Source organism: Oncorhynchus masou, unplaced genomic scaffold (assembly GCF_036934945.1).
Source record: "Oncorhynchus masou masou isolate Uvic2021 unplaced genomic scaffold, UVic_Omas_1.1 unplaced_scaffold_2044, whole genome shotgun sequence".
NCBI classification, from domain to species: domain Eukaryota; kingdom Metazoa; phylum Chordata; class Actinopteri; order Salmoniformes; family Salmonidae; genus Oncorhynchus; species Oncorhynchus masou.
Genome location: NW_027008532.1, coordinates 63,391 through 81,750, shown reverse-complemented (window position 1 = coordinate 81,750; position 18,360 = coordinate 63,391). Strand labels below are relative to the sequence as shown.

The 18,360-nt window shown below is 47.4% G+C and overlaps 1 protein-coding gene across 2 annotated transcripts; it reads left to right on the top strand.

The window, feature by feature from the left end:
* The first annotated feature begins 1,687 nt into the window (after window positions 1-1,687).
* LOC135532817 (dysbindin-A-like) lies at window positions 1,688-18,360 on the top strand. Of its 2 annotated transcripts, none has more exons than XM_064960249.1 (4): window positions 1,688-1,963; window positions 13,576-13,731; window positions 16,345-16,491; window positions 17,861-18,360. In XM_064960249.1, the coding sequence occupies exons 1-4, from the start codon at window positions 1,930-1,932 to the stop codon at window positions 18,157-18,159; spliced, it is 636 nt and encodes a 211-aa protein (XP_064816321.1). In that variant the 5' UTR covers window positions 1,688-1,929; the 3' UTR covers window positions 18,160-18,360. The 2 variants fall into 2 exon arrangements, with proteins under 2 accessions (XP_064816321.1, XP_064816322.1); XM_064960250.1 differs by lacking the exon at window positions 1,688-1,963 and adding an exon at window positions 9,350-9,440.

The following is an 18,360-nucleotide window of genomic DNA, read 5'->3' as shown; positions in this document are numbered from 1 at the left end:
GACCGTGTCTTGACCGCAGGCGGAACGGGCGTGACCGTGTCTTGACAGCAGACGGAATGGGCGGGAGAGACTGTTCTAAGCTCAGTCACAGAATCTATTTCGCTGTCAGGGATCTTAATAACTAAAGACATGGAAGTTTTGTGGTTCTTTTATAGAAACTCATCGAGCTAGGTGCTTTGAATTTCTAATGCAGTAGGTGTGTCTATCCCTCCTCCACAGTAGTCTCTATAGAGATCAATCTCAATCAATATCTCTTAAGAGCTTCTCTTCAGCAAAAAGACCATTTTAACTCAACTTGGAAGAGCGCCGTACATTAAATGTCTTTTCTATAACAAATGCCTAGGATTTGTGTACTCACGCATTATGATATGCAGATTGTACAGTAGCTCAGTGGTTCCTAAACCTTTTCACACAGGGTCCCCCTGCCATCATTGGGGAACGCAAAGCGTCTATTTCTATGGGCACAACCACTGGCCATGACACAACATTTTGCAGTTTTAAAGCAAATTTCTTGCAATTCTACACATTTTGCCATGTGTTCGTATGATATCTGAGTGACTCCAACATTATAACAATATCAAAGGGCTAAAAATTTTTTTTTAGCTAAAACAACGTTAGCTGACATGGGCTAGTTGCTCTGGGAATTTCTGAACCTGGACGTTATAAATAGCTGTCTAACGCAGTGGTCCAAGGATGATCAAAGGAAATTGGATGCAGCTGAGCTCAAGTTGGAGTGTTGTTGCAAAAAAGGGTTATATTAAAATTTCTCAACATGTTTTCACTTTGTCATTATGGGGTATTGTGTATAGATGGGCAAGGGGAAAAAATATATATTTAATCCGTTTTGAATTCAGGCTGTAACACAACAAAATGTGGCATGTCTGAATGCACTGTGGCCTACCACTTCATGGCTGAGCCGTTGTTGCTCCTAGATGTTTTCACTTCACAAAAACAGCACTTAAAGTTGACCGGGGCAGGTCTAGCAGGGTAGACATTTGATGAACTTGGGGGGGGGGGGACGGACGACAACAACAACAAGGTAATTGGCAGGTTGTTTAGTGCACTACTTCCAAAAGTAGTGCACTATGTAGGGAAGAGGGTGGCATTTATGATGCAGCCTAGGTTTCCCACTATCTGTCTTTATTATTAGAAGCCCCTCCCCCTCTTGTGAGTGGTACACTCCCAGGCAGCCCTCCCCCTCTTGTGAGTAGTGAGTGGTACACTCCCAGGCAGCCCTCCCCCTCCTCTTGTGAGTAGTGAGTGGTACACTCCCAGGCAGCCCTCCCCCTCTTGTGAGTGGTACACTCCCAGGCAGACCTCCCCCTCTTGTGAGAAGTGAGTGGTACACTCCCAGGCAGACCTCCCCCTCTTGTGAGAAGAGGCAGCTCTCCCCCTCTTGTGAGAAGTGAGTGGTACACTCCCAGGGAGCTATCCCCCCCCCCCTTGTGAGAAGTGAGTGGTACACTCCCAGGCAGACCTCCCCCTCTTGTGAGAAGTGAGTGGTACACTCCCAGGGAGCTATCCCCCCCCCCACTTGTGAGAAGTGAGTGGTACACTCCCAGGCAGACCTCCCCCACTTGTGAGAAGTGAGTGGTACACTCCCAGGGAGCTATCCCCCCCCCCCTCTTGTGAGAAGTGATTGGTACACTCCCAGGCAGCCCTCACCTCCTCTCTCCTCACCACTACAGCAGTGTCTCCTCAGCCTGGCAGTACTGCACGTGCTCCCTCACAGCATCGCGGTGTGTGTGTGTGTTTGGCAGCACAGAAGCGTTATCCGTCCGAGCGAGGTAGTGTGTAACCACTCTGTCGATGCAGAATGGGGGGTTAGCTGTAGTGGTGGTGTAGCCGTGGCATAGCTGAGCGTCTGGTCTCGCTCTCCGCTCGGGGTCTGGGCCGGCCTGGGTCGTCACGATCACCAGGACACCAGTCATGTCCTCTTCAGGGAGCAGCTCCAGGAACTCCTGTAGGTTACAATGCTTTTCTCCTCTGTCTCTCTCTGTCTCTCTCGTTTTTCTCTCTCTATTATCTCTCCATTTTCCTCTATCTTTGTCTGTATCTCTCTCCATGTCCCTGTCTTCATGTCTGTCTCTCTCCCTCTATCTTTGTCTGTATCTCTCTCCATGTCCCTGTCTTTGTCTTCATGTCTGTCTCTCTCCCACTATCTTTGTCTGTATCTCTCTCCATGTCCCTGTCTTTGTCTTCATGTCTTCATGTCTGTCTCTCTCCCTCTATCTTTGTTTGTATCTCTCTCCATGTCCCTGTCTTTGTCTTCATGTCTGTCTCTCTCCCTCTATCTTTGTCTGTATCTCTCTCCATGTCCCTGTCTTTGTCTTCATGTCTTCATGTCTGTCTCTCTCCCTCTATCTTTGTCTGTATCTCTCTCCATGTCCCTGTCGTTGTCTTCATGTCTTCATGTCTGTCTCTCTCCCTCTATCTTTGTCTGTATCTCTCTCCATGTCCCTGTCTTTGTCTTCATGTCTTCATGTCTGTCTCTCTCCCTCTATCTTTGTCTGTATCTCTCTCCATGTCCCTGTCGTTGTCTTCATGTCTTCATGTCTGTCTCTCTCCCTCTATCTTTGTCTGTATCTCTCTCCATGTCCCTGTCTTTGTCTTCATGTCTTCATGTCTGTCTCTCTCCCTCTATCTTTGTCTGTATCTCTCTCCATGTCCCTGTCTTTGTCTTCATGTCTTCATGTCTGTCTCTCTCCCTCTCTTTGTCTGTATCTCTCTCCATGTCCCTGTCTTTATGCCTTCATGTCTCCCTCCCTCCCTCTGTCTGTCTGTCTGTCTCTCTGTATTAGTTATTCTCCTCATGTTTAAAGTGGAATGTCTATTTGGTGATGCTTTGATGTTGGTGATCTGTGCTACTGCCACGGTATTCTTTCAGTAGGACTTTACTTAGTGCAGCCTGGGTTGCGTGTGTGTGACCCAGTCATATGATGAACCCATGCAGTTACGCTCTGCTCCTTTTTGCTCCAACACTTTGTCTATGGTCAGGAAACAGAGAAGGTCAGGTTGAAGGGATCTAAGTGTTAGTGACGTAGGTCACGGGAGCAATTCTACCAGTCAATAACTCCTCTATGAATGCAGTGATCACCAGTTAGTTGAGATATGAAATAGTCCCTTAATATACATCACTGGACAGGACTGTGCAGCAACGTTCTTCCCTAACATGTAGAGGTGATACGCCACATTAGAATCTAATTAGAATGCCCCCATGCAGACATAGACGGCCTGGGGTATCTGCTCTGGTGCTCACTGGACTGTGAACGGTGTGTTCCACTGTTACCGGGCCACTTGCCGTGTCGCTATGGGTGATTTTCAGGCAGCGATAGGACACCTGTCTTTTTTGTTGTTGTTGACATGTACTACTTGAATCAGTCTCGGCAGCGGGAGCCGGGTGAGGAGGGTAATTCGCTCGGTGGTGTGGCTAAAAATGCAGCACTGGAGAAGTAATAGCAGGAAAATGGCTTGAAGTGTCAGTCTATTCACTCCTTACTTTTACGCTCCCTTCAGAGGGTACTGATTTCTCTAACTCTTAACCACTATAGTAAAGAGGCAGGGATTTAGAGTAAGATCAGCAGTAGGTCTACGTCCCAAATGGTACCCTATTCCCTATATAATGCACTAGTTTTGATCAGAACTCTGGTAGAAAGTAGTGCACTATGTAGGGTGACATTTGGGTTGTACACTGTGGCTGCTATTGCGGAGATCAATGGCTTGCTGAGGTAAGCAGTGCTGTCTGAAACCGCTATGATTGGATTACTTGTGAGTACCACATCTGGTCAGGCCTGACGGGAGTTGGGACGGGAGGTCATATCTGAAGAGCAGCCTGCCCACACCTGACCAGAGTTTGGTGTGTGTGTGTTTTTAATTTTTAATTTCACCTTTATTTAACCAGGTAGGCTAGTTGAGAACAAGTTCTCATTTACAACTGCGACCTGGCCAAGATAAAGCAAAGCAGTGCAGTGTGTGTGCCAGTGTTGCCTGACTTGGCACCCCACAGTAGCCTGACTTGGCAGCCCACAGTAGCCTGACTTGGCAGCCCACAGTAGCCTGACTTGGCAGCCCACAGTAGCCTGACTTGGCAGCCCACAGTAGCCTGACTTGGCAGCCCACAGTAGCCTGACTTGGCAGCCCACAGTAGCCTGACTTGGCAGCCCACAGTAGCCTGACTTGGCAGCCCACAGTAGCCTGACTTGGCAGCCCACAGTAGCCTGACTTGGCAGCCCACAGTAGCCTGACTTGGCAGCCCACAGTAGTCTGACTTGGCAGCCCACAGTAGCCTGACTTGGCAGCCCACAGTAGCCTGACTTGGCAGCCCACAGTAGCCTGACTTGGCAGCCCACAGTAGCCTGACTTGGCAGCCCACAGTAGCCTGACTTGGCAGCCCACAGTAGCCTGACTTGGCAGCCCACATGGTGTAGATGAGATGAGTAGTATACAGCAACCTAACATGAGAGCTGAGGCTGGGGCCAGTGCTCTGCCTCCCCCTCTCAGATCATAGCTAATATAATAGCTTTACATCTATGGCTCAGACCCTTTAGAACAGTGGTCAAAACCGCAGTCAAAGTTCTCATTAACCTAATTAAACCAGTTTGGTAGGAATGAGGTTTGTGCAGTAGGCCTGAAACGTTATCACATCATATATTGGCTATATGCCTGGCCTGCCAATATTGTTCCTCTCAGACCATATTATATTTTGAAACTTAAGCATTAATAACAATATATCAGTTGGTGTAGAACATGCTGAGCCTAAATTAGGATAATTGTGTTTTACTGGACTGATGGTACATGCATCTGATGGTCATGGTGCTTTCAAGACAACTGGGAACTCTGAAAAAACGAGATCAAATGATGAAGTCCGTGAACATCAGGTCGGTAAGTCTGAGCTCTAGAAAGATGCCAGAGTTTCCGAGTTGGATGACCTGGGGCTGCAGGGTAGCCTAGTGGTTAGAGTGTTGGACTAGTAACCGGAAGGTTGCAAGTTCAAACCCCCGAGCTGAAAAGGTTCAAATCTGTCGTTCTGCCCCTGAACAGGCAGTTAACCCACTGTTCCTAGGCCGTCAGTTAAATAAAGGTAAAATAAAATTAAAATAAACCTTTCAAAAAAAAAAACTTTCCCTATAGTTCCCAGTTGTCTTGAATGTACTGAAGTCAGACATTTCCAAGTTCCCAGTTGTTTTGAACACGGCATTAGTCTCAGCAGAGGGAGAGAGAGCAGCAGAGGGTCTGCCTCTCACGGTCCCTGCTCTCTCTTTCATTTCCTCCAGTATCAAACTCGGGTTGTGGAAGCTGTAGGGAGGCACGGTGATTTGAACTATCCGATTGGCCAGCGCAGTAGGCACCGTCGATTTAGCCACCGATCTCAAGAGTACCCCGGGTTGGAGAAGTTTGTCTTTTCAGACAAATGAAATGGTTGAAACTGGGAACACTTTGCCTACCTGGTACATCAAGTGCACCGACCGCCAACAGCACAACACGAAGAAAACAAAAAGGAACGCAAGCCTTTATGCCTTCATCGTTGGCTTTTCTACTGAAATGTTTGGTGATCCGCTAGAAATGCCTTGAAGATGGCGATCGACCGGTTGGTGACCACTGCTTTGATAATATATAGGAATGTAATGCACTGTAGGGGTCTCTGTAGGGGTCTCTGTAGGGGTCACTGTAGGGGTCTCTGACCTTTTTTCACTCTTCACAAGTCTATCAGTTGAGGGTATATGACTGAATTCACTAGGCTTTACAGAATGTCACCACTGGTTGCCCACTGAAACACCCCTAACATAGCTTGGTATTAAATATAATTACATTTCTCTGAACATTTCATCTTGGTTCCTATTTATAGTGGTGACGCATGACTTGGAGAATGTTTATAACAGTGGAATTAGGAGCAGTAATAGAATGCTGTGTCTCTCCTTCCCTGGGGGTCAATAGAGAGGTTGGAGGGCTCATCATTATACATTTATCCTGCTGGGGGATTTAGGCTCTGATCAAAAGTATTGCACTATGGGGAATCTCTTCCACTGTCTGATATTTTAACACCCCTTCTCTCTCTCAGAAAGCCATTGACCTTCTTGTAGAAAGCCATTGACATCATTCTCTCTCTCAGAAAGCCATTGACATCATTCTCTCTGTCAGAAAGCCATTGACATCATTCTCTCTGTCAGAAAGCCATTGACATCATTCTCTCTGTCAAAAAGCCATTGACATCATTCTCTCTGTCAGAAAGCCATTGACATCCCTTCTCTCTGTCAGAAAGCCATTGACATCATTCTCTCTGTCAGAAAGCCATTGACATCATTCTCTCTGTCAGAAAGCCATTGACATCCCTTCTCTCTGTCAGAAAGCCATTGACATCATTCTCTCTCTCAGAAAGCCATTGACATCCCTTTCTCAGAAAGCCATTGACATCCCTTCTCTCTGTCAGAAAGCCATTGACATCCCTTCTCTCTGTCAGAAAGCCATTGACATCATTCTCTCTCTCAGAAAGCCATTGACATCATTCTCTCTCTCAGAAAGCCATTGACATCATTCTCTCTGTCAGAAAGCCATTGACATCATTCTCTCTGTCAGAAAGCCATTGACATCATTCTCTCTCTCAGAAAGCCATTGACATCATTCTCTCTGTCAGAAAGCCATTGACATCATTCTCTCTGTCAGAAAGCCATTGACATCATTCTCTCTGTCAGAAAGCCATTGACATCATTCTCTCTCTGAGAAAGCCATTGACATCATTCTCTCTCTCAGAAAGCCATTGACATCATTCTCTCTGTCAGAAAGCCATTGACATCCCTTCTCTCTCAGAAAGCCATTGACATCCCTTCTCTCTCAGAAAGCCATTGACATCATTCTCTCTGTCAGAAAGCCATTGACATCATTCTCTCTGTCAGAAAGCCATTGACATCATTCTCTCTGTCAGAAAGCCATTGACATCATTCTCTCTGTCAGAAAGCCATTGACATCATTCTCTCTCTCAGAAAGCCATTGACATTATTCTCTCTGTCAGAAAGCCATTGACATCATTCTCTCTGTCAGAAAGCCATTTGACTTCCACTATGAGAAACAAGAGAACGTCACAGGTCACAGCTCCAGCTTGTGGGTCACATCTAAAAATACATTCCTCAGTTGTTGCAGCATGCATAAATAAATGCAACTGGTTAACCATTTGTCAAGCAACTTTGCATAATGTTACCTATGGAAGGCCATAATGTTACCTATGGAAGGCCATAATGTTACCTATGGAAGGCCATAATGTTACCTATGGAAGGCCATAATGTTACCTATGGGATGTTACCTATGGAAGGCTATAATGTTACCTATGGGATGTTACCTATGGAAGGACATAATGTTACCTATGGGATGTTACCTATGGAAGGCCATAATGTTACCTATGGAAGGCCATAATGTTACCTATGGAAGGCCATAATGTTACCTATGGAAGGCCATAATGTTACCTATGGGATGTTACCTATGGAAGGACATAATGTTACCGATGGGATGTTACCTATGGAAGGACATAATGTTACCTATGGGATGTTACCTATGGAAGGCCATAATGTTACCTATGGGATGTTACCTATGGAAGGCCATAATGTTACCTATGGGATGTTACCTATGGAAGGACATAATGTTACCTATGGGATGTTACCTATGGAAGGCCATAATGTTACCTATGGGATGTTACCTATGGAAGGCTATAATGTTACCTATGGGATGTTACCTATGGAAGGCCATAATGTTACCTATGGGATGTTACCTATGGAAGGACATAATGTTACCTATGGGATGTTACCTATGGAAGGACATAATGTTACCTATGGGATGTTACCTATGGAAGGCCATAATGTTACCTATGGGATGTTACCTATGGAAGGCCATAATGTTACCTATGGGATGTTACCTATGGAAGGCCATAATGTTACCTATGGGATGTTATCTATGGAAGGCCATAATGTTACCTATGGGATGTTACCTATGGAAGGCCATAATGTTACCTGTGGGGAGGCCGTCACGTTACCTATGGGAGGCCGTCACGTTACCTGTGGGGAGGCCGTCACGTTACCTATGGGAGGACATCACGTTATCTATGGGAGGACATCACGTTACCTATGGGAGGACATCACGTTACCTATGGGAGGACATCACGTTACCTGTGGGGAGGCCGTCACGTTACCTATGGGAGGCCGTCACGTTACCTATGGGAGGCCGTCACGTTACCTATGGGAGGATATTGCGTTACCTATGGGTGGACATCACGTTACCTGTGGGGAGGCCGTCACGTTACCTATGGGAGGCCGTCACGTTACCTATGGGAGGCCGTCACGTTACCTATGGGAGGCCGTCACGTTACCTATGGGAGGCCGTCACGTTACCTATGGGAGGACGTCACGTTACCTATGGGAGGCCGTCACGTTACCTATGGGAGGCCGTCATGTAGATGTATTGTGGATGAAGAGTTGTGGTGTTGCAACGTGATAAAAGGAGAGTGGTATTTCTAGTGAATCAGAGGCTGGTTCTGTTGAGCTGCTGTTCACCATGATGTGGAAGATAGAATGCATGTCTCTGATCACAGGTAGCTTCCCAGATGGAAGCCTAGTGTTCCCTAGAAATGGCACCCTCGTCTGTGTATTTCCTATGGGCCCTGGTCCAAAAGTAGTGCACTATAAAGGGAATAGGGAGCCGTTTGGGGGACAGACAGATATTATTGGGCCCTGCCTGGTGACAGCTGGCTTGACTTCCTGCCCACCTGGGACTAGTTGAGTTGACACATCCAGCCCACTGACAACGACACCCCTTTACCACAGAGGTAACTGACTGTGTTCAAATGCTTTGGTACATTCTGACAGGGAGAAATGACCTACCTGGAAATCCTGAGCCTGTATTGGCACCTTGGGAGGGAGGTGACAAGGTGTATTGTAGTGGTATCTTGGCAGGGAGGTGACAAGGTGTATTGTAGTGGTATCTTGTTAGTATCCTGGATTCAAGGATTTGTGAGAATCCAATGATTCAGGGTTGAAATTCTTATTTTCAATGAGGCAGCATTTCTGGGATGAACTTTTGTCAGAAACCAAAGATGATACTTAGTTCCTCAATCTGCTGTTACTTGACTCCACACGGATGTCAGTTCTTGTCAAGGCAGCTGATGACGAGTAGAGCTTGGTCTCGGACAAAATATTCACTGCAACAATATGCATCTTTCAAAAGGATGTGGCACCTCTAGCCGTAACACAGACACTCCTATGGTTCCATAAAAGTAACATAGCCACTTCCTGCTGTTCTGAGAAGTGGGTAGGTGCTTCCTGTCTCTAAGACCGAGAGAGACATTGCTCACAGTGGGGACTAGAGCTTACTGGGACGATAGTCACGATACATGTCTGGTTTCACATAACAGAACTGTCCTGTTGTTTTCTGATCTGGAGGAGACACACTTGGACAGGCAGGTAAATAATTAGCCTACAATGTGGGGGATATCAATTTACATGTTAGTCATTTAGCAGGTGCTCTTATCCAGAGTGATTTTCATCTTAAGGTAACTAGGTGAGACAAGCATGTATCTCAGTCACATTAAGTCTGTATATTGCCTCGCTACTGTATATTGCCTCGCTACTGTATATTGCCTCGCTACTGTATATTGCCTCGCTACTGTATATAGCCTTGCTACTGAATATAGCCTTGCTACTGAATATAGCCTGTCTTTTTACTGTTGTTTTATTTCTTTACTTACCCATTGTTCACCTAATACCTTTTTTGCCCTGTTGGTTAGAACCTGGAAGTAAGCATTTCACTGTAAGGTCTACTACACCTGTTGTATTCAGCATTTCACTGTAAGGTCTACTACGCCTGTTGTATTCAGCATTTCACTGTAAGGTCTACTACACCTGTTGTATTCAGCATTTCACTGTCAGGTCTACTACACCTGTTGTATTCAGCATTTCACTGTCAGGTCTACTACACCTGTTGTATTCAGCATTTCACTGTCAGGTCTACTACACCTGTTGTATTCAGCATTTCACTGTCAGGTCTACTACACCTGTTGTATTCAGCATTTCACTGTCAGGTCTACTACACCTGTTGTATTCAGCATTTCACTGTCAGGTCTACTACAGTAAGGAGACAATGTCCTTACGGTAGAGTCTCCTCACAGAGCCCTGAGTCTGGCCAGACACCATCCTTACTGTAGAGTCTCCTCACAGAGCCCCGAGTCTCGCCAGAGACACTGTCCTTACTATAGAGTCTCCTCACAGAGCCCTGAGTCTGGCCAGACACCATCCTTACTGTAGCGTCTCCTCACAGAGCCCTGAGTCTGGCCAGAGACACCTCTGTGTGGAGCGTGCAGAGACTAGCACCCAGAGTCTGGCCTACTACACCTGTTGTATTCGGCATTTCACTGTAAGGTCTACTACACCTGTTGTATTCGGCATTTCACTGTGAGGTCTACTACACCTGTTGTATTCGGCATTTCACTGTAAGGTCTACTACACCTGTTGTATTCGGCATTTCAGTGAAATGCCGAATACAACAGGTGTAGTAGACCTTACAGTGAAATGCCGAATACAACAGGTGTAGTAGGCCAGACTCTGGGTGCTAGTCTCTGCACGCTCCACACAGAGGTGTCTCTGGCCAGACTCAGGGCTCTGTGAGGAGACGCTACAGTAAGGATGGTGTCTGGCCAGACTCAGGGCTCTGTGAGGAGACTCTACCGTAAGGACATTGTCTCTGGCCAGACTCAGGACTCTGTGAGGAGACTCTATAGTAAGGACAGTGTCTCTGGCGAGACTCGGGGCTCTGTGAGGAGACTCTACAGTAAGGATGGTGTCTGGCCAGACTCAGGGCTCTGTGAGGAGACTCTACCGTAAGGACATTGTCTCTGGCCAGACTCAGGGCTCTGTGAGAAGACTCTACCATATTGACATTGTCTCTGGCCAGACTCAGGGCTCTGTGAGGAGACTCTACAGTAAGGATGGTGTCTGGCCAGACTCAGGGACCTGTGAGGAGAGAGCCCCTACAGTAAGGATGGTGTCTGGCCAGACTCAGGGCTCTGTGAGGAGACTCTACAGTAAGGATGGTGTCTGGCCAGACTCAGGGACCTGTGAGGAGAGAGCCCCTACAGTAAGGATGGTGTCTGGCCAGACTCAGGGCTCTGTGAGGAGACTCTACAGTAAGGATGGTGTCTGGCCAGACTCAGGGCTCTGTGAGGAGACTCTACAGTAAGGATGGTGTCTGGCCAGACTCAGGGACCTGTGAGGAGAGAGCCCCTACAGTAAGGACAGTGTCTCTGACCAGACTCAGGGACCTGTGAGGAGACTCTACCGTAAGGACAGTGTCTCTGACCAGACTCAGGGACCTGTGAGGAGACTCTATAGTAAGGACAGTGTCTCTGACCAGACTCAGGGACCTGTGAGGAGACTCTACAGTAAGGACAGTGTGAGAGAGATGAGGAGCTCTGTTCTCTGCCGCGACAGAGGAAGTCTTTCAATAATAACTTGGGACTAATTACTGACTTTTATCTGATGATATCTGTAGGATGATGTTAATCATTATAATAGTGAGAAGACATTTATCTGATATCTGTAGGATGACGTTGATCATTATAATAGTGAGAAGACATTTATCTGATGATATCTGTAGGATGATGTTAATCATTATAATAGAGAGAAGACATTTATCTGATATCTGTAGGATGACGTTGATCATTATAATAGAGAGAAGACATTTATCTGATATCTGTAGGATGACGTTGATCATTATAATAGAGAGAAGACATTTATCTGATATCTGTAGGATGATGTTGATCATTATAATAGTGAGAAGACATTTATCTTATCTGTAGGATGATGTTGATCATTATAATAGAGAGAAGACATTTATCTGATGAAGTCTAACTACAGGTGCGTCCCAAACTGTATGCATGGGGTCAATGGATTTGGGGTCACTAGAATAGAGCGGAGGCTCCTCTGACAAACAGCAGCCACTTCCCATGGAGCTCAACAGGAATACCAGACCATGACTTGTTTATATTCAGTGACCTACAGTGACCTACATGGTGACTTATACAGTAACCTATACAGTAACTTATACTGTAACCTATACAGTGACCTATACAGTAACTATATAGTGACCTATACAGTAACCTATACAGTAACTATACAGTGACTTATACTGTAACCTATACAGTAACCTATACAGTAACTATACCGTGACTTATACTGTAACCTATACAGTGACCTATACAGTAACTATATAGTGACCTATACAGTAACCTATACAGTAACTATACAGTGACTTATACTGTAACCTATACAGTAACATATACAGTAACTATACAGTGACTTATACTGTAACATATACAGTGACCTATACAGTAACCTATACAGTAACTATATAGTGACTTATACTGTAACCTACACAATGACCTATACAGTAACTATACAGTGACTTATACTATAACCTATACAGTAACTATACAGTGACTTATACAGTGACCTATACAGTAACTATATAGTGACTTAAACAGTGACCTACACAGTGACTTATACTGTAACCTATACAGTAACCTACAGTAACCTATACAGTAACTATACAGTGACTTATACAGTAACCTATACAGTGACCTACACAGTGACTTATACTGTAACCTATACAGTGACCTATACAGTAACTATATAGTGACTTAAACAGTGACCTACAGTGACCTGTACAGTGACCTATACAGTAACTATATAGTGACTTATACTGTAACCTATACAGTAACTATATAGTGACTTATACAGTAACCTATACAGTAACTATACAGTGACTTATACTGTAACCTATACAGTGACCTATACAGTAACTATATAGTGACTTAAACAGTGACCTACACAGTGACGTATACTGTAACCTATACAGTGACTTATACAGTAACCTATACAGTGACCTACAGTGACCTACACAGTGACTTATACTGTAACCTATACAGTGACCTATACAGTAACTATATAGTGACTTATACAGTAACCTATACAGTAACTATACAGTGACTTATACTGAAACCTATACAGTGACCTATACAGTAACTATATAGTGACTTAAACAGTGACCTACACAGTGACGTATACTGTAACCTATACAGTGACTTATACAGTGACCTACAGTGACCTACACAGTGACTTATACTGTAACCTATACAGTGACCTATACAGTAACTATATAGTGACTTACACAGTGACCTACAGTGACCTGTACAGTAACTATATAGTGACTTATACAGTAACCTATACAGTAAGTATATAGTGACTTATACAGTGACCTACACAGTGACTTATACAGTAACCTATACAGTAACTATATAGCGACTTACACAGTGACCTATACAGTGCAGATTTGTGAAACATGTTTCCATTAAATAATGGAAGACTGAGGCGCCATCATTTGACTGTGGCTTGTCCTTATGTCTATCCAGAGGGTATTACTGACATCCATAGAAATGTACTAGAGCTCATCTACTATCTGTTCAATGGCTGCATCCGTGAGAGCAAGTCAACCCTCTATCCACCTCTATGTTTACGTGTCCTGTACTTCCTGTTTCCCCCCCAGCCGAGCTGGACTCTGAGCACGCCCAGAAGGTGCTGGACATGGAGCACGCCCAGCAGGGGAAGCTGAAGGAGAGGCAGAAGTACTTTGAAGAAGCTTTCCAACAGGACATGGATCAGTACCTCTCTACTGGCTACCTGCAGATCACCGACAGAAGAGGTGAGCTGGAACCCAGAACACACACTGTGTGGCTCCCCTTTTTATAGTGCACTGCTTTGGACCATAGCACTACGGACCCTGGGAAGTAGTGCATTACGGGCCTTTAGGAAATAGGGGTCCATTTGGAACACTACCTCTGTTGATACGGCAGGGGGCGGCAGGCTAGCCTAGTGGTTAGAGTGGAGGGGCGGCAGGGTAGCCTAGTGGTTAGAGTGGAGGGGCGGCAGGGTAGCCTAGTGGTTAGAGTGGAGGGGCGGCAGGGTAGCCTAGTGGTTAGAGTGGAGGGGCGGCAGGGTAGCCTAGTGGTTAGAGTGGAGGGGCGGCAGGCTAGCCTAGTGGTTAGAGTGGAGGGGCGGCAGGGTAGCCTAGTGGTTAGAGTGGAGGGGCGGCAGGCTAGCCTAGTGGTTAGAGTGGAGGGGCGGCAGGGTAGCCTAGTGGTTAGAGTGGAGGGGCGGCAGGCTAGCCTAGTGGTTAGAGTGGAGGGGCGGCAGGGTAGCCTAGTGGTTAGAGTGGAGGGGCGGCAGGGTAGCCTAGTGGTTAGAGTGGAGGGGCGGCAGGCTAGCCTAGTGGTTAGAGTGGAGGGGCGGCAGGGTAGCCTAGTGGTTAGAGTGGAGGGGCGGCAGGCTAGCCTAGTGGTTAGAGTGGAGGGGCGGCAGGCTAGCCTAGTGGTTAGAGTGGAGGGGCGGCAGGGTAGCCTAGTGGTTAGAGTGTAGGGGCGGCAGGGTAGCCTAGTGGTTAGAGTGGAGGGGCGGCAGGGTAGCCTAGTGGTTAGAGTGGAGGGGCGGCAGGGTAGCCTAGTGGTTAGAGTGGAGGGGCGGCAGGGTAGCCTAGTGGTTAGAGTGGAGGGGCGGCAGGGTAGCCTAGTGGTTAGAGTGGAGGGACGGCAGGGTAGCCTAGTGGTTAGAGTGGAGGGACGGCAGGGTAGCCTAGTGGTTAGAGTGGAGGGGCGGCAGGGTAGCCTAGTGGTTAGAGTGGAGGGGCGGCAGGGTAGCCTAGTGGTTAGAGTGGAGGGGCGGCAGGGTAGCCTAGTGGTTAGAGTGGAGGGGCGGCAGGGTAGCCTAGTGGTTAGAGTGGAGGGGCGGCAGGTAGCCTAGTGGTTAGAGTGGATGGGCGGCAGGGTAGCCTAGTGGTTAGAGTGGATGGGCGGCAGGGTAGCCTAGTGGTTAGAGTGGATGGGCGGCAGGGTAGCCTAGTGGTTAGAGTGGAGGGGCGGCAGGGTAGCCTAGTGGTTAGAGTGGAGGGGCGGCAGGGTAGCCTAGTGGTTAGAGTGGAGGGGCGGCAGGGTAGCCTAGTGGTTAGAGTGGAGGGCGGCAGGGTAGCCTAGTGGTTAGAGTGGAGGGGCGGCAGGGTAGCCTAGTGGTTAGAGTGGAGGGGCGGCAGGGTAGCCTAGTGGTTAGAGTGGAGGGGCGGCAGGTAGCCTAGTGGTTAGAGTGGAGGGGCGGCAGGGTAGCCTAGTGGTTAGAGTGGAGGGGCGGCAGGGTAGCCTAGTGGTTAGAGTGGAGGGGCGGCAGGGTAGCCTAGTGGTTAGAGTGGAGGGGCGGCAGGGTAGCCTAGTGGTTAGAGTGGAGGGGCGGCAGGGTAGCCTAGTGGTTAGAGTGGAGGGGCGGCAGGGTAGCCTAGTGGTTAGAGTGGAGGGGCGGCAGGGTAGCCTAGTGGTTAGAGCGTTGGACTAGTAACCGAAAGGTTGCTAGATCGAATCCCCGAGACTGTGTCCTGTCTTTTATTGTGCTTCCCCTTCCTGCTTTCATCATACTTGAGGTATGATAGTGCTGTCTGTCTCATGTCAGAGCTGTGTTGTCTGTAACAGTGATCTTGTAACAGTATCTTCAGTGTTGTGCTGTTGTACTGTCTGTCAGTCTGTAACAGTGACGTGTGTGTATCTTCAGTGTTGTGTGTGTGTGTGTATCTTCAGTGTTGTACTGTTGTACTGTCTGTCAGTCTGTAACAGTGACGTGTGTGTATCTTCAGTGTTGTGTGTGTGTGTGTATCTTCAGTGTTGTACTGTTGTACTGTCTGTCAGTCTGTAACAGTGACGTGTGTGTGTGTGTGTGTATCTTCAGTGTTGTACTGTTGTACTGTCTGTCAGTCTGTAACAGTGACGTGTGTGTATCTTCAGTGTTGTGTGTGTGTGTATCTTCAGTGTTGTACTGTTGTACTGTCTGTCAGTCTGTAACAGTGACGTGTGTGTATCTTCAGTGTTGTGTGTGTGTGTGTATCTTCAGTGTTGTACTGTTGTACTGTCTGTCAGTCTGTAACAGTGACGTGTGTGTGTGTGTGTGTGTATCTTCAGTGTTGTACTGTCCACCAGTCTGAGGTTCTGAATTCGTCATTCCGTGATTCCTCGCACCCCATCTCCTCGCCTCCCTTTCAACCACATTGGAGGATAAGTTCCAAGGTTCCTTGTGAGAAATGGAGGCAGGATGGGACTGCGGAACAGTAGCGGTGTGGTGCAGCTGCAGTGTGAAGTGACGCTGGTTGTGTGTGTCGCTCCACAGGTAGCGGTGTGGTGCAGCTGCAGTGTGAAGTGACGCTGGTTGTGTGTGTCGCTCCACAGGTAGCGGTGTGGTGCAGCTGCAGTGTGAAGTGACGCTGGTTGTGTGTGTCGCTCCACAGGGCCAATAGGTAGCATGTCTTCCATGGAGGTGAACGTTGACGTTCTGGAACAGATGGACCTGATGGATGTGTCGGACCACGAGGCCCTCGACGTCTTTCTCAACTCTGGAGGAGAAGACGACAGCCTGACCTCCTCACTCACCTCAGGTAGTTATCAACACAGTGCACTATGTAGGGAATAACCAACTCAGTGGCCTTGTGGTTAGTGTCCTCCCTGAAATTGGAGGATTGGGAGTAGCTACGGAAACAGGAGATAGACTAGTGGCCTGTCCGGGTGGTGTCCTGGTACTACATCAAGCTGTCTCACTACAGAAACAGGAGAAAGACTAGTGTCCTGTCCAGGTTGGTGTACTGGTACATCAAGCTGTCGCACTACAGAAACAGGAGAAAGACTAGTGTCCTGTCCAGGTTGGTGTACTGGTACATCAAGCTGCCTCACTACAGAAACAGGAGATAGACTAGTGTCCTGTCCAGGGGGTGTACTGGTACATCAAGCTGTCTCACTACAGAAACAGGAGATAGACTAGTGTCCTGTCCAGGGGGTGTACTGGTACATCAAGCTGCCTCACTACAGAAACAGGCTTGCAGAAGGTTTGCTACTTATTTGTACTAATTTATGTAGGGAATCGGGTGCAATTTGGGACGCCCATTTGTTGATATCATGTAGCCACCAACGGTACAGAGACACTATGGCTAATGCTATCATGTAGCCACCAATGGTACAGAGACAGTATGGCTAATGCTATCACGTAGCCACCAATGGTACAGAGACAGTATGGCTAATGCTATCACGTAGCCACCAACGGTACAGAGACAGTATGGCTAATGCTATCACGTAGCCACCAACGGTACAGAGACACTATGGCTAATGCTATCACGTAGCCACCAACGGTACAGAGACACTATGGCTAATGCTATCATGTAGCCACCAACGGTACAGAGACAGAATGGCTAATGCTATCGCGTAGCCACCAATGGTACAGAGACACTATGGCTAATGCTATCACGCAGCCACCAACGGTACAGAGACACTATGGCTAATGCTATCATGTAGCCACCAAGGGTACAGAGACAGTATGGCTAATACTATCACGTAGCCACCAACGGTACAGAGACAGTATGGCTAATACTATCACGTAGCCACCAACGGTACAGAGACAGTATGGCTAATGCTATTACGTAGCCACCAACGGTACAGAGACACTATGGCTAATGCTATCATGTAGCCACCAATGGTACAGAGACCGTATACGCTTGTGTCCATTTAGTCATGTTATTAAGTGCATTGCTAGCGAGCCACTTTCTTATGAACGCATGGTATCAAAGCATGCGCGTCACCCTGGGGATAACAGAGTTGTGTTGTCATGAGTTCAAACAAAACAGAGATTATACACTGCAGCACACTAGAATTACATGATGGAGCATGTGGTTGAGTCCCAAATGGAACCCTGTATCCCATATATGGGCAGAGCCGTGATGTTGGACTGATCCCCTCTCCCTCCCTCCTGTCCCCCAGGTCCAGACCCTGAGTCGTTGTCCTCTGAGATCTCCCTGCGGGTGCCCACCCAGGCGGAACTGAGGAACAAGCCGTCTTCCTTCTCCTCCACGGAGCCAGGCTCAGCCAGCCAGGACACCAGCCAGGACACCAGCCTTGGGGAGGGCCAGGAGGGGGAGGGCAGCGAGGCCAGCGGAGATGGAGACCAGCCCCTGGTGCTGCCAGACGAGGAGGAAGTGCAGGCCGACACAGCCCTGGTGTCGTTGCCCGAGGCAGAGACGTTCAAGAACTCTGACGACAGCGACTCGCAGGCCTCTTAGGAGCCGTCACAGAGCTGCCCCCTGGGTGAGACCGGCTCTAGGGGGTATAGGGTAGCTCCTAGACGTTGATCTGGGGGTCCGTTTTGCATTTTTCCCCCAAAAAACTTTTTTTCTTTTGTTTTTTATAAATGAAATGTAGCTTCCTTCCTTGTATCCAATTATATCTAAGTAAATAATAATAAAGTTGTTTAAAATGTTCAA

Bases quoted from the DNA above. Each gene is read 5' to 3' on its own strand.
- LOC135532817 (XM_064960249.1), top strand. From the start codon at position 1,930: ATGTCCTCTTCAGGGAGCAGCTCCAGGAACTCCT. The intron at 13,732-16,344 runs GTGAGCTGGAAC...GTCGCTCCACAG, and splicing joins GCAGATCACCGACAGAAGAG to GGCCAATAGGTAGCATGTCT. The intron at 16,492-17,860 runs GTAGTTATCAAC...CCTGTCCCCCAG, and splicing joins GACCTCCTCACTCACCTCAG to GTCCAGACCCTGAGTCGTTG.